The 22851-nt window shown below is 41.8% G+C and overlaps 2 protein-coding genes across 7 annotated transcripts in view; both read left to right on the top strand.

Annotated features, from left to right (window-relative positions):
* The first annotated feature begins 2537 nt into the window (after positions 1–2537).
* The window catches only part of POC1B (POC1 centriolar protein B), a 97356-nt gene continuing 77042 nt past the window's right edge, over positions 2538–22851 (top strand). Inside the window, exons 1-2 of one of the 6 annotated variants that reach the window (XM_045082977.1) lie at positions 2538–2905; positions 3488–3572. In XM_045082977.1, coding sequence (XP_044938912.1) covers positions 2834–2905; positions 3488–3572 — 157 coding nt within the window. In that variant the 5' untranslated portion in view covers positions 2538–2833. Of the gene's footprint in view, positions 3149–3487; positions 3573–22851 lie in introns of all 6 variants that reach the window. The other 5 variants (XM_045082973.1, XM_045082974.1, XM_004748566.3 and 2 more) reach the window with 5 other exon arrangements.
* LOC106005447 (polypeptide N-acetylgalactosaminyltransferase 4) lies at positions 3591–9192 on the top strand. Its single transcript, XM_013054210.2, has one exon. It carries the CDS (start codon positions 4104–4106, stop codon positions 5838–5840), a length of 1737 nt encoding a protein of 578 aa, XP_012909664.1. The 5' UTR covers positions 3591–4103; the 3' UTR covers positions 5841–9192.

Raw genomic sequence — 22851 nt, 5'->3', positions numbered from 1 at the left:
TTGTAGTTTCGAGTGGTTCCAAGTTAACGTAGCAAGTGGAATTATGTGAATTCCTCAGGCTTGAGGTGAGGGGAAAAAAAAATAGCCCCCACTTTGGCCTTGTTTCCAAATCTCTGTCTCTGAGCTTTTGCTGTTTGCAAAGGTGGGGAATAACAAACAAAAACACAGTCAAATCAAATATGTAAAAGAACCATGGGAGGAGCAGTTTGGACTACTGAGAGAACAGTGAAATGGAAACACAGATGCTTTTTTTTTTTTTTTAAATTTACTGTTAGACTAGGATACAGAATTTTACATGTTTACAATACGCCTGCCATCATGCAAAAGGCATCATGATGTAACTATGTACTTGGAGCAGTTAATTTCACATCTCTGCATATGAATTTCATCATAAAGAAACATGGTAATAGGGATGCCTGGGTGGCTCAGTAGGTTAAGCTGCTGCTTTCGGCTCAGGTCATGATCCCAGGGTCCTGTGATCGAGTCCTGCATCGGGCTCCTTGCTCAGTGGGGAGTCTGCTTCTCTCTCTGCCACTCTGCCTCGTTTGCTCTCTCTCTCTCTCTGACAAATAAATAATAAAATAATTTTTTAAAAAAAGAAACATGGTAGTAATATTATTCTTGTGAGGACTATGTCAAATTTTCCAAGTTACTTAGAGGAGTACTGAGTATGTACCGAGCACACCAAAGGTAGATGCAAAAAAGTTTTTAAAGCCAACTTTTAGGTGATGGGCCAGTAGGTGATAATTTTCCTTCTATTCAGTAGAGAACATGTATTTTTTTTTTTTTTTTGGTAACTAGAAAGCTTAAAATCTTAAAAGACTTAGAGAAAAATCTATATTTAAAAACTTCTCTTTTTTTCTTAACTAGTTTCTACATCCTTCCTTTTCCTTTTTCTTAATCTGCTATACCCATGATCAGACATATCCTAGCTATGAGAAATCCAGAGGTCTTGGTCATTCTTCAGAGTTTCCAGAATTATTATTTTTGATTGTAGTCAAATATATATAACACGAAATTTACAGCTTTATTCTTAAGTGTACAAGCCACTGCCATGACATACATTCACAATGTTTTCCACCATCCCTAGTACCTATCTCCAGAACGTCACCATCTCAAACAGTAACTCTGCACCCATTAAACAATAATTCTCCATTCTCCCTTACCCTCATCAGCTCTGGTAGCCTCCATTCTACTTTCTGTCTCTATGAATCCAACTATTTGGGGTACCTCCTATACATGAGATCATGCAATACATGCACATTTGTGTCTGGCTTATTCACTTAGCATATTGTTTTCAAATTTCACTCATGTTGTAGTATGTATCAGAAATTTATTCCTTTTAATGACCAACTAATAATCATTGTTATGTACTTATCACATTTTATTTGTAGATTCACCTGTTAGACATATGAGTTCTTCCCACTTTTTGACTGTTATGAATAATGCTGCTATGAATTTATCTGTACAAGAATCTGTTCTAGTCCCCGCTTTCAACACTTTTCTTTAAAAACCTAGGGGTTAACTTACTGAGGAACTGCCCAACTGTTTTCCACAGAGCTACAGCATTTTACATCCAAACCAGCATCCAGCATTATTTTTAAGAATGCCTTCAAGTCAAACTGAAATACTGAATCTAAAGTTATTTCCTAGCTGCTTAGTTGCTATGTACAGTATTTACTAAAACTAAATTCTATCACTAGGTAACCAGAGCACCTATAATTAAAAGATGCAGCACACCTTTCATCTACATCGAACATGCATCTTGCCAGGTGTGGTCCATTATGCCATTTTTTTGCTGCCAATAATGTTTATCTTATATGCAGTTTCCAGCTCTGAGTCCTTCCTGCTTTGAGGGAGGGTAAAAAAGGATACAGGTTTAAAATTCGAAAATGTGACTCTGGGATCTTTGACAATTATACGTAAAATATCTAGGAATGAAGTTTATAACTTGTAAACCTCGGTAACATTTTGTCACTCTATCGACCTCATAGTGTTGCCGAAGCGCAGATACAATGTGTAAGAAAGCCTGCTGTACCAGGGCTATAGTTACCATGTGTCCTAATAATTTAAACAAGACAACAAGTTTCTTTCTAAGGGTCCCAACAGACTTTCAACATGCTGCCCTGCGAGTCTGGGGCTCTAAAGCAAACGGTAATGCGCAGAGCCTAGAAACCCATTAACAGAAAAAACAGTAAGTGGATGCATAGCATTCCGTCTTCATTCAAGTTCATCCAGCATCCATATTTATACCACAAAGCCTAGTGCGTCAAAAGCAGTGATTCAATAAGTTAAAATGTGTCCTCCAGAGGCTTAGTTCCTGTGTGAATATTAATAACTATCGAGCTGCCCAACTTCAGCTCCAAACTCCCTTACCCGGTCATTAAGCAGTTGCGGACCCTCTTCAAATTCGTGGGCGCTGTCTCTTTAACGTGCAGCAGAACTCCGATTGCATCGATCACAGACTCGTCCCCCTTCCCCCCCTCGGTCTCATTTCCATCTCGGTAACTGCTCTCTACTTCCCAGTTTCAAGCAGAGGAGAGCGCGTGCGTTAGTAAACTTTGGCTTTCGTGGGTGGTCACACCTGACCCCGGAGCGTCCCGCTTGCCAGCCCGCGGCGGCCCGGCTTCGGGCCGCGCCGGCTACGTCTCGGGGTTCGACTGGCCACGCCTGGAGCGCGGGGTTTGACTGGGCCGCCGTTGTTGTAGTGACCGGGAGGCGCCGCCGCTCTGAGCAGACGGTTCCGGGCGCCCCACGGTCCCCCTTCCTACCCCATCCCCTCCCTTCCCCGGCTCCCCCCGCGGGCTGGAGCCCGGCGCCGACCGCGCCTCCCATGGCCTCCGCCCTGGTAAGGAGGGGCTGGGGGGCGCCTCCCCGGAGCTGGTGTCGCGGGCTGCGGCGCCAGGTCCGGGCAGCTTTCGCACCTGGCGGGAGATGGAGGCGGCGTCCGCAGCCCCGTCCCGAGAGCCCCTTGCCCCTCGCCCCGGGGCGTCCACATCCCACTCTCTGCTCCTGGGGCCGAGTTCTGGCCAGACCCCGGGCGCTCCTCCCCCGCGTCCCGGAGCCCCGGACGGAGCCGGGGCAGCCCCATGGCCCCTAGAATTCTCCGAGGGTTTCCGTGGAGCGCCTGCGTCAGAATCACCTGCAGGTTTAAAAAAGTAGCGAAGCCGGAGCCCGCGGCCGGGGCCCGGGAACGCGCATTCGGACGAGCAGCCGGGGGGGGGGGGAGAGCCCCGCGGGCACGGCCGACTCTGGGAAGCGCCCGCGGCGGGCTTGGCAGGTTTCCGCGCGGGAGGCCGGCGCCCGGCGTCCCCCGGCGGGGGTCCCAGCGTGTGTCCGCAGGCTCCCGCCGGTGTGGCCGCTCCGGGGCTGGGCTCCGGGGCTGGGCTCCGGGGCCGGGCTCCGGGGCAGGGGACCGCCCTGATCCCGGAACCCCCGCGTCGGAGGTCTGCACCTGCCGGCAACCCTCGGCAACTTTCCTTCCCAGGAGGACCCGGTTCTGGAGCGCTATTTTAAGGGCCACAAAGCGGCGATCACCTCCGTGGACTTCAGCCCCAGCGGCAAACAACTCGGTAAGTGTTCTTCTCCCGTTTTGTGAGGACGGACACGCTCGCCGGGTCGGAAACCGGGCCGCCCGTGCGCCCTGCGCCGCGGGAGCACCCCCGGGGGGACCCGGGCGGGGGTCGAGCGCGGCCGGAGACGCGCGCACCTGGGTCGCGTCGGTCCCGCCCCCATCCCGGGCCCCGGCCGGAGCCTGGCCGGCGACTTTCGCGAACTCACCACCAGGAGGAGTGAGTGGGAAGGGGAGGGGTTTGGTCCTCGGCCCAGGGAGGGTGGGGTGCTGGCGAGAGAGTTTGTGAAAAGTTGTGAGAAGAGCAGGAGGAAGCGGGGACCGAGGCGCGGGGGCTGCGCCGGAGGCCAAGGACTGAGAGGTCGCAGGTCACCCCGGGGAGCTGGAAAGGAGCCGCGCGTCTGCGTCAGAGGAGGGACCCGCTTCGGAGTTCGTCCCTCCCTGAGCCTGGAGCTCCATCTGCGGGTCCCCAGCCCTTCTCCTGCGTGGTGACTCTGGTGGCCGCGTCGGCGCCCTGGCCGTGAGGATCCGGATGGCCGTGAGGTGGACCTGGGCAGGCAAAAGCTGCCTGTTGCTGGCGCTTTTAACAGTGGCCTATATCCTGGTGGAACTCTCGGTCTCCACTTTCCATGCCTCCCCAGCAGCCGACCTTTCCCGGGAGCAGGGGCCCAAACAGCTTTCAGACCCCTGGGAAAAGGCAGAGGATTTGTCTCGACCGCTCTACAAGAAGCCGCCTGCAGATTCCCATGCGCTTGGGGAGTGGGGCAAAGCCAGCAAGCTCCAGCTCAGCGAGGGTGAACTGAAGCAGCAAGAAGAACTTATTGAGAGATATGCCATTAATATTTATCTCAGTGACAGGATTTCCCTCCATCGCCACATAGAGGACAAGAGAATGTATGAGTGTAAATCCAAGAAGTTTAATTATAGGAGACTTCCCACCACCTCTGTTATCATTGCTTTCTATAATGAAGCCTGGTCGACTTTGCTGCGCACCGTCCACAGTGTTTTAGAAACTTCTCCTGCAGTCCTTTTGAAGGAGATCATCTTAGTGGATGACTTGAGTGACAGAGTTTATTTGAAGACACAGCTTGAAACTTACATCAGCAATCTTGATAGAGTCCGCCTGATTAGAACAAATAAGCGGGAGGGGCTGGTTAGAGCCCGCCTGATTGGGGCCACTTTTGCCACTGGGGATGTCCTCACTTTCCTGGATTGTCACTGTGAGTGTAATTCTGGTTGGTTAGAACCACTTCTGGAAAGAATTAGTTACGATGAGACGGCAGTTGTTTGCCCTGTTATAGATACCATTGATTGGAATACTTTTGAATTCTATATGCAGACTGGGGAGCCCATGATTGGTGGATTTGACTGGCGCTTAACCTTCCAGTGGCATTCTGTCCCCAAGCACGAAAGGGACAGACGGAAATCGAGAATTGACCCAATCAGATCGCCCACCATGGCTGGAGGACTGTTTGCCGTCAGCAAGAAATATTTTCAGTACCTTGGAACATATGACACTGGAATGGAAGTGTGGGGAGGTGAAAACCTTGAGCTGTCTTTTAGGGTCTGGCAGTGTGGAGGTAAATTGGAGATCCACCCGTGTTCCCACGTGGGGCATGTATTCCCCAAGCGGGCGCCCTATGCTCGGCCCAATTTCCTACAGAATACTGCTCGGGCAGCAGAAGTGTGGATGGACGAGTACAAAGAGCATTTCTACAATCGAAACCCTCCAGCAAGGAAGGAAGCTTATGGTGATATTTCTGAAAGAAAATTACTCCGTGAACGGCTGAAGTGCCAGAGTTTTGACTGGTATTTGAAAAACGTGTTTTCTAATTTACACGTCCCAGAGGATAGGCCAGGTTGGCATGGAGCTGTCCGCAGTATGGGCATCTCTTCTGAATGTTTAGATTATAATTCTCCTGACAACAACCCCACAGGCGCTAACCTTTCCCTGTTTGGATGCCATGGTCAAGGAGGCAATCAATTCTTTGAATATACTTCAAACAAAGAAATCAGGTTTAACTCTGTGACAGAGTTATGTGCAGAGGTTCCTGAGCAAAAAAAATATGTAGGAATGCAAAATTGTCCAAAAGATGGGTTCCCTATCCCCGCAAACATTATTTGGCATTTTAAGGAAGATGGAACCATTTTTCATCCACACTCGGGGCTATGTCTTAGTGCTTTTCGGACACCTGAGGGTCGACCTAATGTTCAAATGAGAACTTGTGATGCTCTAGATAAAAATCAAATCTGGAAGTTTGAGAAATAGAAGAGCACAATGGCACTCTCTTCCTGAGCTTAGAGCTTTGGGAAAGTCAAAGAGCTGGTGAAGAACCTCAGTAAAGACTGTATTTTATCAGAAATCACCCACTGGTCTTCTGCGAGAGTTCTGTGAAAGCTGTGTTTCCTTTGGTATAGAACACTGAGAGTGGGTGCATAGAGAGCTGCTGTTTAATCTCTCAAAGTGCCTTACTTGGGTTGTCTTGTTTAAGGGCTTCATCAATATGGTTTCTTCTCCTTAAAGATGTTGACTGTGAATTGAGATACACAAAACATTTAAGTGACAGACTTAATAGTACAGAATATAAAAGTCCAAGCAGAATGAGTGATGAGTTATGTTGATGGGTAAGTTCAAGGCCCATCCTTTTAAAAACAAAACTCATAAATATGTGGTTGGAGCTATTGCTATTTTGATTGTATATGGGTTTTGAATTTCTTTTAGCCAGTACATTAAATTTTAGGTGTTTTTTTCTTTAATTTTAATTTTCCTTTAATCAACTAGAAATCAAAGAAAGTTGATCTTAAGGAAAAAGGCCTGGCATAGATGTATGTTTCATTGGAAGAGGGCATTAGTTTGAATGTGAGTTTGCTGGTCTTTTTAACATGGAGACATCTCAGAAAAGTAGACCCACATCTGAAGGAAATGGGGAGATACTTACATTCCACGCTTGGTGAACTGGAGCTATTAGACTTCACTGATTTGTATTGATACCTCATATTGTTCTGATTTTGTAAGCTGTCCTCTCTGTGAACTCTTTTTCGTGTGTGGGACATTTTCTGTTTGCACTTCCTTAAGTTATGAATGTACTGGAGAAGGACTCATTCACAATACTGTGCTTCCCTTTGTTAATGCTTAATCATTTAAAGTAAACACAGTTGTTGGCTCTCTGAAGTTAAACCCAACTGCATTTACTGAAATGTGTGAAACTGAAAGTGGATCTCATGCTAGAAAGGCCGTGGGATTCTTCTAGGAGTTCTTCCTAATTAGGACGTTTAAGGATTTATCTTAACACAAAGAAAAAGACTGGGCACTGGTGTCTGCTGCCTGGCAGCCTGTTTTCAGCACCTAGCACCCAGTAGTGGGTGGGTGGATGGATGGGTGGATGAATGAATGAATGAATGAATGAGTGAATGAGTGAATGAGTGAATGAATGGCTCAGCCATGGAATGTGATTTTCGTCCTGTCCTTTGACCAACTGTTTGGGCCTCAGTTTTCTCATCTGTAAATGTGGGTGCTGGATTTGATCTCAAAGATCCCTTCCAGCTCTGAAATGTGGGTAATGACACGTTACAGTCACTCTTGCAGTGTTTATAACACTTTATATCTCTTCACTTTTAACACAGGTAATGTGAGTGAACAACATTCAGTCCAGTTATGAAGCTGGAAACGAGGGATGGTTTTAAAATAAGTGAGGTGAGGGTCGCCTGAGTGGCTCAGTCAGTTAAGTGCCTGACTCTTGATTTCAGCTCAGATTGTGATCTCGGGGGTCATGGGATTTGAGCCCCATGTCGGGTTTTGCACTAAGTGGGGTGTCTGCTTGAGATTCTCTCTCCCTTTGCCCCTCATTCCACTCTCCCTTTCTCTCTCTGTCTCTCTTTCTCTCAAATAAATAAATAAATCTCTAAAAAACAATTAAGTGAGCTGAGCTCAACTGAAGTGGTTTGGTTTGGATTGAGTGGGAAGTTGTTGTGGTCAGTGTTTGTATTCATTTTATTTTGGCAGTCGTTGAACCAATTTTCTTTTTATCTTTACTCTTCAAACTCTAAAAGTAATCTTCTGGGCTAAGAAGACAAATATTTACTAAAACAAATTATCTGAGAAGTAAGCATATTTTTTTGAAGAAAAAAATATGTTTACTAGTTTTATTTTAGTGCTATATCCAGAAATCACAGGCTGAATTGAGAATTATATTAGTTCACTTTGGTCTAAATTTATGGAAAATGCATACTCCATAGAAAATTAGATGACAGTACTCATAAGTAAAGTTGTTTTCGGTGTGTACATGATGACCAGAGAAGGAACTTTGCAGAATGTGAATTTAAGAAAAGCTTTTAGGGTGACCATTTCAAAAATTAAAAGTGTTATGTATCTTGAACAGCTTATTTCTCTTTTGCTTCTTAAAATGTAAGTGTGTTAATAACTTTCATTAAGTTATTTAGCAACCTTAAAGTTTATCAAAGAAATGTCCAGATTTCATATGCACTGTGTATGGCCATGGGTGTAATTTAAGAAGGAGTTATAAGAATACTCCAGATTTTGCAAAAATGGTTGGTTGACAGCAGTTGTTCTAAACCCACCCTTTCCTCTTGCCCAGTCTACTTTTTAATTTAAATTACCCCTTTTCTTTTTACTCATTTTTTTGTTCTTGTTAGCCTCCTATCAAGTGGAAAGACTAAAATTGATGTATTCTGGAAGTACTTACTGAAATTATTTTTGTTCCAGTGTCTTGCTGCTCCTATCAAAAGGCGAAGGGGGCATTGAAAAGCAAAGTACTTGATTTTTTACCTATTGCCTAAATTGTAGGCTGTGACCCATTAATCTTTTTGGAAGGAATTTTAGGATAGTGCTTTATTTATATCAATAACTTGAAAGTGTCTGGCTCTTCATTCCTCCTGATAGTGTAGGTAACAGAGGAATGAGACTTTCATATTTTTATCTATAGGCATTTCCAATTTAATTGCAAAAACATACTGTAAAATTATAAACAAAATTTATTTTGATTCTCTAATTCCAGTTTATTGGTACCAAAGCTGTCTTTTGCTGTAGACAATGAAGAGTTGACCTTTTAAGTTCTTTAACATACTATTAACAGTTTCAGTGAAATATTTAGTAGACTAGAGGTTTCCATTTTAAATGGTCATTGTCATGTAGTGTCCAATTCTATGAGTAGATTGTCTAAATAGGCATTTCTAGCAGTCATCTTTTAAGCAAATGACAACCTAGTCATCGGCAGGATCTCTGTAACTCAGAATAACTTGTTTGTATGAGAAAATCTGTTTACTTCCCAGGGGTAGGCTCCTCCATATTCATTATATGTTGGCAAATCAAACTTTTCTAGGTTGATGTCAAGAGGTTAAGTTGTAGAGTCTTAGTGGTTTTAGGATCTCAATTTTAATGGATAAAATATTTAGTTTTGACTTGTTTGTCCTTTTAAATTGCTGTTTTAATAATATTTTTAAATGAGCACGAAGAATATTGAGGTTCAATTAATCTCTTTTGAACAATGAATTTTTTTCCTTAGTGATGAGCAGTTTCCATCCTTTTTTTTCCCCTTTTGTTAATGGTTTTTGCAGTATTGATCAGACATAAAATAAAATGTGTGACTAATTATTTTTGCAAATGGATTCTAATAATTTTAGTCTATGGCATCATTGTTTCTATGTACACATTTGTTGATGGTAACAGAGGTGAGTTAAGCTCATAATAGTTTTGCTTGTTTGAAAATACAGACAAAATGTTAAAAAGTCACAATTCCGGAATTATATTGCAAGGTGTCATTAACCAACAAGCATTCTAAAGTGGTGTTAGCACGATTAATGCATGCATTAATTACTCATAAACAAACAGGAAATGATCCGTGAGCTCTGGGACCTATTGGGGGCACATTAACACAAATTTCAAAATGCTAGGCCAAAAAGAAATATGCCTATTCTATAAACCACATTGCCTCACGTTTTCCTTAACCTTCTCTCTGCATCACGCGATCCTAAGTACAATTCCTGTCTACCGGTCATATCTCTCTTCCTCGGTGATTCTGCCTAATGCCCTACACCCTGCCTCTCCTAGCCTGAGACACTGCCTGGGAATCACTATTCTAAGTGAATACTGGGGATTCACTATGCCAAGATGTCAGAGGTCTTATAGCCACGTTTAGGATATGTATAGTTGAGCTAAACAAATTTTTACCTATCTTTTGTTTTGTACGTATAGTCTAAAGTGTTACTATAAATACGTATGTTATAATCTTGCTGTCTTACTAAGTGACGGCAACCCTGTGCAAATCATTTTATCTCTCTTTCAGTTTCATGGAAGTGAGAAAAGACTGGGAAAATCATAGAAACAGTATATAATGTTTGCAAGGGGCTGGGGAAGGGAGACGTAGAGAAGGATTGCTAATGGCAATTTTGTTTTGTTTTTTGGGTTTTTTTTTACATGTGTGTGGGCAGGGGGAGGGGTGTGATGAGAATGTTCTGAATTACATAGTGACAATGGTTGTACAGCTTTGGGTAAAACACTGAATTATACACTACCGAAGGGTGAATTTATGGTATTTGAATTATATCTCAATTATTTAAATAAAAAAATTAGAGGAAAAGAAGAGGCTGGAGAATTTCATGTATCCCAGAAAAGATTTCCGTGTCCCTCTGTGCCTATTAGACTTTAAAACAGGCCAGCAGGATTTATTAACACTTGAGTCATTTTGTAATTCATCAGAATTAAGAAAGCTAATATATATGTGAATTAGGCTGTGAGTACAAATGAGTTTGTATTGGGATGTTTTCCTAAAACTTCAGAGAAACCTCAGTCAATCCTCTTGAACAGGAAGTGGGGATTATTATAAAAAGTGAAATGAGTTCCTGAATTATATAGTTGTCCACGGCAGAACTGAAGAGTAGACAGGTCCTCACAACTTGCTAATAATCAGACGCTACTTTTCCTTTTGTGCCAAATTCAATCACTTTGTCAGGCTGACCTGAGAGAGTTGTCTGCTGCAGGCCAGCGGTGTCCTTGGCTCTCTGGTCATCCTGCTAACCCTCTCATTTGCACGTATATAATCTTGTTCAAAGAGGGAAATGGGAGGTACTCTATTTATTTAGTATTCCTTTATTTTGTTAATGCTACTGGTGCCAGATACTGGCTTGTGCTCTGGGTATACATACAGAGGTGAACAAAACACGTGTGCTTTCTCAGGGGGTAGGAAGAATTCACAGTCCAATGATAGATACTGGGAAGCACATAAATCATATACCAGTACAATGTGAAACAGGAAAAGAGGGGCATGGTATGAAGGAAAGGAAGAGTGCTTTGAGGAAGAACAGTGGTGACATAAGTTTATGGGGTTAAGAGACACTCCTTTGTTGGAGTTAGATATCACTCAAGACCTGAAGGAGGAGTTAGCAAGGCAAAGGCTGGAGAGAGAATAGCATACGCAGAAGCCCAAAGTGGGAAAGAACTTGTCCTTGATCAAGGAAATAGAAGAAGGCCAGAGGCACCTGGCTGGCTCACTCAGAAGAGAGTATGACTCATGGACTCTGGGTTGTGAGTTCAAGCCTGGCACTGGGTGTAGAGTATGTACATATGTACATAACGTACATACATACACAAACATTTAAAAAATTTCACTTAAAAAGAATTCCAGAAGGGTAAAGCCGGAGAGCAAAGGAAGAGAGAGAGCTTTGGTAGATGAGTTTGCAGGGGAAGGCAGAGGCAGCTCAGCTAACGTCTTGGAGGCTAGAGTGGGTCAAATGGTAGCCCTTTAAACATGTTCCTGAAACCTGTAAATATAACTGTATTGGGGGGGAAAATGTTCTTTCCAGATGTTATTAAGAATCTTCAAAAGAGATTATCCTGGATTATCTTGGTGAGCCTTCAATCCAGTGACAAGTGTTCTTATGAGAGACACACAGAGGAAATACGAGGAGGCCACATGAAGCCAGAGGCAGGGATTGGAGTCCCCCAGCCTCAAGCCAAAGAACTTCTGGAGGCCTCAGACATTGGAAGAGGCAGGGAATGGAATTCCCTTTAGAACTTTAGAGAGATTCCTGCCAACACCTTGATTTTGTACTTCTGGCCTTCAGAACTATACAAGAGAATTTCCTTTGTATTAAGCCTCTAAGTTTATGGCAATTTCTTTTTTCTTTCTTTCTTTCTTTTTTTTTTTTTAAGGTTTTATTTATTTGACAGAGAGAGAGAGACCACAAGTAGGCAGAGAGGCTGGCAGACAGCGGTGGGGGGAAGCCGTCTCCCTGCCGAGCAGAGAGCCCGATGCAGAACTGGATCCCAGAGCCCTGAGATCATGACCTGAGCCCAAAGCAGGGGCTTAACCCACTGAGCCACCCAGGAACCCCATTGTGGCAATTTCCTATGGCAGCCACAGAATACTAAGAGGCCATGTTTTAGGATTTTGTTCTGAGAGTTCTAAAAAGTTGTTGAGGGGTTTTAAGTAAGGGAATGAATGGCATGATGTGATTTATACTTCAAAAAGATCATTGTGGCTACTATGTGGAGACCGAACTATTAGTAGAGAAATCAGTTAGGAGCGATTTTAGTAATAACAGTAGGAGATGATGATGGTCTTCAAACTAGGGTAGTAATCTGGGAAAGAGAGAAATCTGGGAGTTATTAGCATAAAGATGGTATTTAAAGTTGTCAAAAATTCAGAAATAAGAGGTAAAACCAAGCAATCCCTGGAACAGTTGTTAATAAAAGTTTATTGTGTGCATACCATAAAGACAGTTTGCAAACTGGGAGCAACTCAAAACATGGCTGGCATGAGGCTCAGAGGTACATTATGAAGCAGCTTTTATGGTAAGAAAGCAGTGACTTTAGTCTTCACACTGATTGCTTGTAATATTAGAATTCTCTTAAATGATAGGGTGTTGGTCTGCAGTTACCTTGGGAAAAAGTTCAAGTTTTGCTTAAGATTTCCAGGGACATAAGCAAGAAATGACCCAGGTCAAGTTAGTTTTACAAAATAAGCTACATTAATCTTTGTATGACTGAATGGGTTTTGTCTGCTCAGGGAATTTTCAAGGCTGGTCTCCATTTGTTTTTGATTTTAGCAAAGTCATGGGAATATTTGAGGTCACCTGGGAAGAACATAGAACAATGAGGGCAGATGGGCCAAGGCTGAGCCCTAAAGATCTCCACCCTCTAGACCAGAAGAAGAAATGGCAAAAGAATCTAAGAAGGGATAATCAGAAAGATAGGAGAAAAACCATGACAGCAGGGCATCATGAAAGCCAAGGTCCAGGGTGGGGTAGAATTGTTGAATTGGGAGGAGAAGATATTACATAGTCATTAGCAGGGGCACCTGGGTGGCTCAGTTAAGCGTCTCGGTCTTGATTTTGGCTCAGGTCATGATCTCAGGGTTGTGCGATTGAGCCCCCCATCAGGCTCCATGTCATTAGGAGAGTGGGGAGGGGACTCTTGCAGAATGAGGCACTGCTGGACAGTATGGAAGATCCATGTGAAATTAGTGGTTCTGAATTTACAGTGTTTCCAATCTGTTTGGGGTGCATCTAGCCCTTTTGACGGGTACAGATACCGTCCCAGGAAAGGCAGAGTGATTGGGACTTGGCTGGGGAAATCTGAAGGAGGGAGGGAGGGCCAAGGGGTTGAATATATGTGTAAGAGAAGGATTATCAGTTGGATAAGGAGAGAAATGAAGATTATTAAGTGGAGGGAGACATGGAAAGAGCCTTGGGGAGAATATAGGTCAATGGATTGGAGTTCTTCATGCGATAGAAGTTACTTGACTATGCTATAAGGAATGCAGGTTGTCAGAGGATGATGGCTTTCGATTCATGATCTGCGAAGTGTTCAGGTTCTGCTGATGACAAGATGCAGGGTGTGCCATGAACAAGGTGCGGAGGAAGCGTGGAAGTAAAGGGCTTTGGAGAGTCTTAGTTATCCCCTTAGTCTGAAATGCTCTTCACTCTTCACTTGGCTTGGCTGACTCCTTCTTGCCCTTGATGCCTCTACTTAAAATGCTACTGATAACTCCATCTGAATTAAGTATTCTACCCCCCACACACACTATTCTTTTATTTATTTATTTGACAGACAGAAATCACAAGGAGGCAGAGAGGCAGGCAGAGAGAGAAGCAGGCTCCCCGCTGAGCAGAGAGCCCAATGCGGGGCTGGATCCCAGGAACCTGGGATCATGACCTGAGTGGAAGGCAGAGGCTTTAACCCACTGAGCCATGCAGGCGACCCCCCCCCCCCCACAATTCTTATTGGGACTTCCTGACTTATCTTTCACATCTGTTAGCAGAAGGTAAAATGGTATGTTTGCCTGTTGTTGGCTTGTTTTCCTCCTCTTCATCTGAATGTCAGTAGCTCCCCATTTAGAGATTTTGTCTATTTTGTTACTTAGGACTTTCCCTGCCCTTGCCACAATGCCTTACGTGTTATGTGGGGGTGAGATATCTTTTGAATGAACTAATAATATCGGGAGTTGGAGAGGAAAACTGTGACCTGGGGTAGGTGAAATGTGAAAGAGAAGATGATTGTCACTTGAAAGGGTTTCAGGGCACTTGGGGTTCCGAAGTTGAGAAGTGGTTGAGAAGAAGGGACTTTCAGGGAGGAAGTGGAGGGTGTAAGGGAGATCATCTAGTGGATGTTCCTCTGGGCAAGTGGTACCTTTCAGAAAGCAGAGAAGGCATAGGTGTTAGGGTCACTAAAGGTTAACTAAGGGGACACCCAAGCATTGTGGGAGTGAGTAAATGTGACTGATGACCCGAGGGGCTCAGGGCTTCAACTTCTGGTCATGACTGGGGGAAATAGAACAATAGAACATGACTGGGGGAAATAGAACATTTAAACTTGGCAGTCTTTTAGAAGGCTGGGTTTCACAGGGTGATTTGGGAAGGATCAGAGGAGAGGGGAATGGGAAAAAACAGTAGCCTATGAAGTGTGTCCATTCCTTGTTCTGGATGAAGGTTCAGTGACTTTCTGAAGCTCTGTAGCCTGGCTGGGCCTGGTTTGGAGTCTGATTCTGGAGCCACATTTTTTGCATTAGGCTAGTTTCTCAGAGGGCAGCACTCAAGTTTATTTAAACATTAGAAAGTTTTAAAAGTACTGTCATGTGGTTTGTAGAATCTATGTTGTACTTTAGAAGTTTTTATTTAAACTTGTATAATTTTAACATTGTGAAGTTGTCACTCTTCCCCCCTTTTTTTCCTTCAAGGTTATCCTGTCATCAACTCAATTCCTATTTATTAGCCTTTGGGCTATTTGTAGAATAAATCATTCTTTAAAAAAAAAAACAAGTTAATTTCTTTCTTTCTTTCTTTCGAATAGGAGCAGAATGAAATTTAGAATTTCTAAGTTGTTTTCCTCTTGGTGAAATCATAGTAAAAGTTTGCCAGATATTCTTTTTCTATTAGGGTTCTTGATGTCAATCTGTGTAGTAGCTTTGTTAAAGTTTCTCCTACTGTTCTAGTTCAAAAAATTACTCCCAAGTACTAAAGTAATCTAGTGTATGCCCTGAAAGGCAGTAGCAGAGTGCCATATTTCTCTAGTTTTGAAGTACATCAGACTTAAATGAGAAAGTGGTTTAAAAAAAAAATTCAGATTCCTTGGTCTCACCCCAAACAATGCTTAATTTGCTAGAAATACACATTTTTTAAAAAACAATTTTACTTATTTATTTGACAAAGAGATAGAGAGAGAGGAAGAGCGGGGGCACAAGCAGGAGGAGCAGTAGACAGAGGGAGAGGGAGAAGCAGGCTTCCTGGCTGAGCAGGGAACCCAGTGCAGAGCTGGATCCCAGGACCCTGGGATCATGACCTGAGCCGAAGGCAGATGCCTAACCAACTGAGCCACCCAGGTGCACCTGGAAATAGACATTTAAAAATATTTATTTATTTATTTATTTGAGAGAGAGGGAGGGTACACACGAGAAGAGGAAGTAAACTCTGTGCAGAGCATAGAGCCCACTGTGGGGCTGGATTCACAGCTCTGAGATTATGACCTGAGCCGAAACCAAGAGTTTCGGAAAAACATGTTTTAAACAAGGTTCCCAGTAATTCTAATGGAGATAATCTATAAATGCCCCATGCTTCTCAAAGCACCAGATTATTGGTTAATTGCCCAGACTTTGGAGTCTGATTGAAATGGGTTAAAAATGGACTCCATTACTTTCTTCATCCATGATCTTGGACAAATTACCTAACCCTGCTAAGGTTTATTTCTTTCCTCATCTATACAAGAAGAAGAAGAATATTCACCTGTCTTGTTATGATGGTTAAATAAAATAATGCTTATGAAGTCTTTAAAAGTACTTGGCCCATAGTAACAACTCAGTAAGGGTGCATTCCGTTATGACTGTCCATCCTCATAGAGATGTGGAATTTGAATAAGTTAAATTAAGTTTCTCCAGGTTATCATTACTAAAGATTATTTTTAAAGCACCCACAGCTCCTTTTAGAACAATCTTACACTAGTAAGATAATTACTTAGTGTCAGCTAGAAGGAAAACATGATTAAATAGTCTCTCTTTCAGGGCAGAGGAATGTTCATTTAGTGCCATCATTTACTTATATTATTACACAGTACTTGGAGAGTACAAACTAATTCTGAAGGTATTAGATAGGTATTAAAGTTGATCTAGCGAAGATTAGAATATTATCTTTTTATTGGGCAGCCTTCTCTCTTTTATCTAAGTTTATAGATATGTGTGCTTGGGAATTATTTATTTTTTTCACTCCTTAAAAATAGTTACAGAAAACTCCTTCTTGTCAATTTCCTTAGAAGATGTCCTTTTTTATTCTTCCTTGGAAAAGGCAGCCTGGAGTCTCTTTTGGGACCAAAAGGCAAGCACGAACCTGGAAATGCAGAAGGAAGTCCAAATTCAGGGTGCCCTCAAATTAGAAATCTGAGTTTACTTCTGGCAGTGGAGTACAAGTGGGACATAATTAGGGTCCAGAATATATAGAAAGACCTCTGAAATAGTTGAAAGATTCAATAATTTCTATATGGGGGTGCCTGGGTGGCTCAGTGGGTTAAAGCTTTTGCCTTCAGCTCGGGTCATGATCCCAGGGTCCTGGGATCGAGCCCCACATTGGGCTCTCTGCTCAGCAGGGATCCTGCTTCCTCCCCTCTCTCTCCTCTGCCTGTCTCTGTCAACTTGTGATCTCTGTCTGTCAAATAAATAAAATCTTTAAAAAAATAAAAAATAATTTCTTTATGAAGGTAACCTGAATTTTTGGGACTCTCATGAATATGGGATAAAAAAGTCCAAGAGGGATATAACCCAAATGTATAAAGTTGTGAAAGATACTATATTATGATCACAGACCTTTTTGTAAGTTTAAAAGCATGTACTCTTAGACCCATTCAAAATTCTTTTGGGAATTAATCATAGTGATATACTTGCACACACCAGAAATGACACATGTACAACAATATGGCATCGTTTGTTGAAAGGGCAAAGCTATACACAATTAGTCTGGTTAAATAAGTTAAGGTGTAGCTACACAATAGAATACTATGTAGCTATTAGAAAGAAAAAGGCATCCTTCCATCTCTAGTTAGGACAGGGTAATTGGTAACTGAAATTGCCCTCCTGCCTGAAAACCACCGAAAAATGAGACAAAATGTATGAGGCAACTGTATTCAGGCATTAAGCAACAGAGAGTGCAAAACTGTGGTGATTACTACAAGGAGGGAAACACACAAGGTGAGCCCACAGTCAGGTAGAGCCGAAGCTGTGACATCCTAGCTGAGCGGAGGCAACAGAGGTCATAGTTCTAGAAATGATTCTGGAAGGTAGTACCTCAAGAATGAATGACGCTTATTAGAGAAGGTCACAGAGACTAGTTTAAGGGACTCTCGCCAAATTTCAGACAGTGTGAGGGTCAAAATAAATAATGATAGCTATGGATTATAATTTGAGTCCATATTGATAAAATAAGTTAATGAATAAGTAGAGAAACAGAGGAAAAAGGGAAATTCTTCCTTGCAATAACAAATTAATTAATTATATATTAGTTCATTAGTTAAATTATTAATATAATTTCTAATTAGTAAGTTATGGAAAGAAGGATGTGTTAGAAGAGCATTAAGGGTGCTAAAATTAGTTGTGATAGCTTATTAAGGAATAGGGTTTATCTCGTCCTAGAGTATCGTCCCCACAAACAACTTGTTGATTACAGAGGGGAACAATACTAACTTCACTAGGCAAAACCACCTAAACAAAGTGATGAAAGTAAATCTCACCCCTAATATGATAAGGGCACAATAAAATTTGTGAATTTCCTATCAAAAACATATATCCTAACTCTAATCATAAGGAGCACCAAGAAGAAAATTGATGAACACCCCACAAAAATAATGGGTCTGTAGTCTTGAAGAATATCAAGGTCTAATAAATAAATAAAATCTTAAAAATAAAGGGGGGTCAAAAATCTAAGGTGGAAGATACAAGGGAGTTTCTTGTATGACCTTTGTAACTGTTCTGTAAGCTTGAAATTATCAAAATAAAGTTTTATCACAACTAGGGAGGAAAAAAATAAGACAGTTCTATGTACTGATAAAACACGACCTCCAATATATACACTAAGTGGGCTGGTGGAGAAGGAGATGCAGAAGCAGAATGGCCCGAATCACATGTTACCATTTGCATAAAAAGGACATGTGAATAGACATGGATGTGTTTAAGCACACAGAAGGATATTCAAACCATGGTTAACACTGATTGCTTCTAGGAAGGGGAACTGGATAGCCAAGGTGTGGAAGGAGATTTGGGTAAATACCAGTGTTAGGTACATGTATCACCAATTGAAAAGATAAGACAATTCAACAACAAACTCAAAAACTGGAAGCAGCACCTTTTCTTTCCAGGATATAGTATTTCTGACAGAACAGACTTCTGAATCCCTTCAGCTTTGGGCAAACCAAGGAGTGAGAGATCTTTGGGTGACTCAAGTTATTGCTACTTGGGGTGACACAGGAACTTTTGGACATTGTGGAAAGCAAACATGTTCTCCATTAGTTTGTTCCTTGTTACTCCAGAGACCCGGCGCTGACCTAGGTGAGCGTGGGTTTTGTTTTTTCTTTTGTCCTAATGAGGATTTCTTGAAACAGTAAATTATTGTTATAGAATATAAATAGTTTTTTTTTAAATGAGTACATTTACTAGTTAACATTTTCTCTTAGCTTCCTGCCTTTGACATTTTATCTCAAAGCAGACCAATCAGATGATGAAGCCTTGACATTTGAAATTATGTAGTAATGTTTATATAAGGTGTGGCTCAGTAGAAATGTATGAAAGCAAATTCCACGTTGACACTATGCAACATTGACATCGATAGTCCAATACCTTTTATTATCATGGTATGAGAATTTGGTGGGAACAGGTAAGGAAGGAGGAAAAATTCAGAAGAAATCTAGAGTGTACCTTGAGCCACACAGTGGCGATCAGACATCTCTGCTTCTGGGGTCTCATAGTTAATAGGGCCTCTGAAGTGCCACCTTGCCCAGAGGTTGGGTTGTCCCTGCCCGTGAAGCACTTGTTCTTTCTGCTCTCTCACTTCCCTTCCCCAGAACAGCAAACACTGCTTTAATGTGGGCCATGCAACCATCGACTCTAATTTTTGAGCACCCACTCTGGTTAAGATGGTCTTTTCCTCTTCTGATGAAACATGTGAAGGCTTGAGCCCTATCCTGTGTCACCTTCTCATTTTAGCTTCTTATTCTTATCCCTCTGAGCCCACCTTACCCCATTAATTTTTGCATCACCATGAGCATCCTATAATACCATTTTTTCCCAGACCTCTTATCATATTGTTAGGGACCCTGCAAATCTTCAGTGAGTTAAAGAATCAATCTCACAACCCCGAGGTCATGACCTGAGCCAGAATCACGACGAGTTGAACCCTTAACCAACGGAGCCACCCAGGTGCCCCTACCTTTAAATATATCTTAATTTTGACTCCTTCTCCCACTTCCATGGCCTCTAGTTTAGTCCAAACAACCTCCTTCTTCAATTTTGTCTCTCTGCCCTGTGTGTATTCTGCATAGAGCAATCCGAGTGATATTTAAAATTTTTTTTCCCTAAACGTTTCATTGAAGTATAAGATACGTAACCATTGGACAACTTGATAAGTTTTCACAATGTGACATGACCGTCTAACCAACAGCCAGAGCCAGGACCCCAGAAGTCCCCGGTACTCCCTCGCGGCCACTGTCCTCCGTATACTGGTTTCTAACTCCACTGACTAGTTTTACTATTCCTTGAACTTCATATGAAATGAAACTTCATGATTTAAGAGGTACACAGTGTGGATATATGACGTGTAGGCATCCATCTTTGATGGATAGTTGGGTTTTTATTTTTAGTCTATTTTGGATCCTATTGCCACAGATGATATTATTATGCATCTTTTGCTAAACATACATAAGAATCACTGTCAGGGATGTATCTAGGAGTGGAACTGCTGAGTCAAACGGTCAATGTATATTCAGTTTCAGCAGATACTCATAACAATTTCCTGAAATGGTTGTAACTCTCAGCATTAAGTGAGAGGTCCGGGTGTCCCACATCCTCATCAAGGTTCGGTATCATTTCTCTCTTTCCTTGTAGTCCTTCTGACGAGTGTGTAGCCAACTGTGCAGTGCACTGTGTTCATTATACTTGCACTGCTGAGCTACTCATGGAATGGACTCCCTTTTCATATGTTTGTTGACCATTTGGGTATCTTCCTGTATGAAGTGCCTATTTAAGCCCTTTACCTATTTTCTTGCTCTTTCTTATTGATTTGTAGGGCTCTTTACAGAATCTGGGTTCAATGCGGATGTCTTCTTCCACCCTGTGGCCTGCCTTTTTACTCACGTGGTAGTATCTTTCCATGAACACAGTTTCTTAATTTTGGTGTAGTACAGATTATTGCTTTTCCTTTGATAATTTAATCATTTTCATGTCCTGTTTGTTGCCTACCCCAGTGGTCATGAAGGTATTCTCTAATGTTCTAGTCTATTAGCCTGTCGTTTTACCTATCCCATTTTTTAGATCGATACTCTATATAGGATTATTTTTGTGTTTAGTATAAAAGGTAAAAGTCAAGATACATTCTTTCCCCTTATAATATCCAGTTGACCCAACATCATTTTTTGTGAAGACTACCCTTTTCTTACTGTAAAAGTGGTAATTTTCTTAACTCAGATCATGAGTCCTCCTTGCTCAAAACCCTTCAAAGTTTCCCACTGCACTTAGCATGAAATAGACGTGTCTTCCAGTGGCTCTTTGCCTGGAATTTGCTTTCTTCTCAGCTTTTGCCCCACTGTTCTCATTGTCTGCTCTCCACAGTGGGCATGCTGGTCTCCTTGCTGTTCCTCAGTCTCTCAAATACGTTATTGACTTGGGCAGTCAGGCATGGGGTTTGTTCTGCCCACGCGTCAGACTGAATTCCTCCTCACTGCGCTCAAGTCTGTGCTCAGATGCCCTTTCCAGAGGCACCTGGGCGGCTCAGTTGGTGAAGTGTTGGACTCTTGGTTTCAGCTCAAGCCATGATCTCAGGGTTTGTGCTCAGTGCAGAGTCCGCTTCAGATTCTTTCTCCTTCTCTCTTTGCCTTTCCCCACTCACACACACTGTCTCTCTCTCAAATATATAAAATATTTTTTTAAAAAGCCCTTTCCCAGGGAGGATCACTAACCACTCCACGTAACACTAAGAATGAAGAATATATGAAAATCCTCTGAACGTGTATGATATTATTAGTGAACTCTTTCCCCGTGATATCAATGCCTGCCAGGCGGCCTTTCCATTCTGTGTCAGATTCATCAGATCTCACTGGATTTGGAAGTAGGACTGATCATCATCTTTGCAACAGGCAGCAGCTCTTTTAAGCCAGTGCAACTGTGCTTTCTTCATTGTTTTTAGAATTTGAAGAAGTGCTTTTGAAGACTTCCATTTTAAGAACTATGAAAATTTTGCTTCCAAAAACCTTCACTACTGTGTGCTTAAATGAATGTTAATTTCTAAGGTTTGGAATTTTGTGGATTTGCCCCCTCTTTTTCTTTTCTTTCCTTTTTTCTTTCTTTTGATGTTATTTGCTGTACATGCTGCACATCCAGATTGTGTATCAGAAGGATATGGATTATTTTTATGCTTTCTTAGTGATAACTGTTGTTAGAGTACCATTGCTGTCTGTCATTGCACTGTTTATTCTCCTGAAATCAACTACTTCTAATTCCCAGTTAAACAGATCATTTTCAGTTTTGTCTGTTGTCTTTCTAGCCATTACAGTCATTTGGAATAAAAATTCAATTTCAGTGAAAAAAATGGGCTAAAGACCTAAATGTGAGCCCAGAAAGCATAAAACTCCTAAAAGAAAATATCGACAGTAAACTCTCTGACATCAGCTTTTAACAACACTTTTCTAGATATGTCTCCTCAGGCAAGGAAAACAAAAGCACAAGTTAACTATTGGGACTACACCAAAATAAAAAGCTCTTGCACAGGGAAGGAAACCACCAACAAAACAAAAAGGCGACCTAGTGAATGGGAGAATATATTTGCAAATGATATATCTGATAAGGGATTAATATCTAAAATATATAAAAGACTTATGCAACTTAACACCCCCAAAACAAATAATCTGATTGAAAGATGGGCAGAGGAGCTGAATAGACATTTTTCCAAAGAAAACATACAGATGGCCAACAGTCATATGAAAAGATACTCAACATCACTAATTATGAGTGAAATACAAATCAAAACCACAACGAGATATCACCCTAAAGCTGTCAGAATGGCTAGAAATGAAAAGACAAGAAATACGTGTTTTGAGGATACGAGGAAAGAGGAACCCTCATGTACTGTTGATGGGATCATAAATTATGCAGCTACTATGAAAAAAAATATGGAGATTCCTCCAAAAAATTAGAAATATATGATCCAGTAATTCCATTACTAGGGATTTACCCAAAGAAAATAAGAACACTAATTTAAAATGATAAATATACCTCTGTGACCTGTAGCATTATTTGTAATAGCGAAGATATGGAAGCAACCCAAGTGTCCACTGATAGATGAGTAGATAAAGTTGTGGTACACACACACACACACACACACACACACATACACAGGAATATTACTCAGCCATATAAAAAGAATGAAATCTTGCCGTTTTTGACAACATGAATGGGCCTCAAAGGTGTTATGCTAAGTGAAATAAGTTGGATAAAGACAGATACCATATGATATTGTTTGTATATGAAATCTAAAAAACTAAACAAATGAATGAACAAATAAAAAAAGAAACAGACCAATAA

This window comes from Mustela putorius, unplaced genomic scaffold (genome assembly GCF_011764305.1).
Source record: "Mustela putorius furo isolate JIRA1106 unplaced genomic scaffold, ASM1176430v1.1 tig00000640_pilon_pilon_pilon, whole genome shotgun sequence".
In the NCBI taxonomy this organism is placed as follows: domain Eukaryota; kingdom Metazoa; phylum Chordata; class Mammalia; order Carnivora; family Mustelidae; genus Mustela; species Mustela putorius.
This window is presented reverse-complemented; position numbering and strand designations above follow the sequence as displayed.

Coding starts and splice junctions, on each gene's coding strand:
- LOC106005447 (XM_013054210.2), top strand. CDS start 4,104: ATGGCCGTGAGGTGGACCTGGGCAGGCAAAAGCTGCCTGTTGCTGGCG.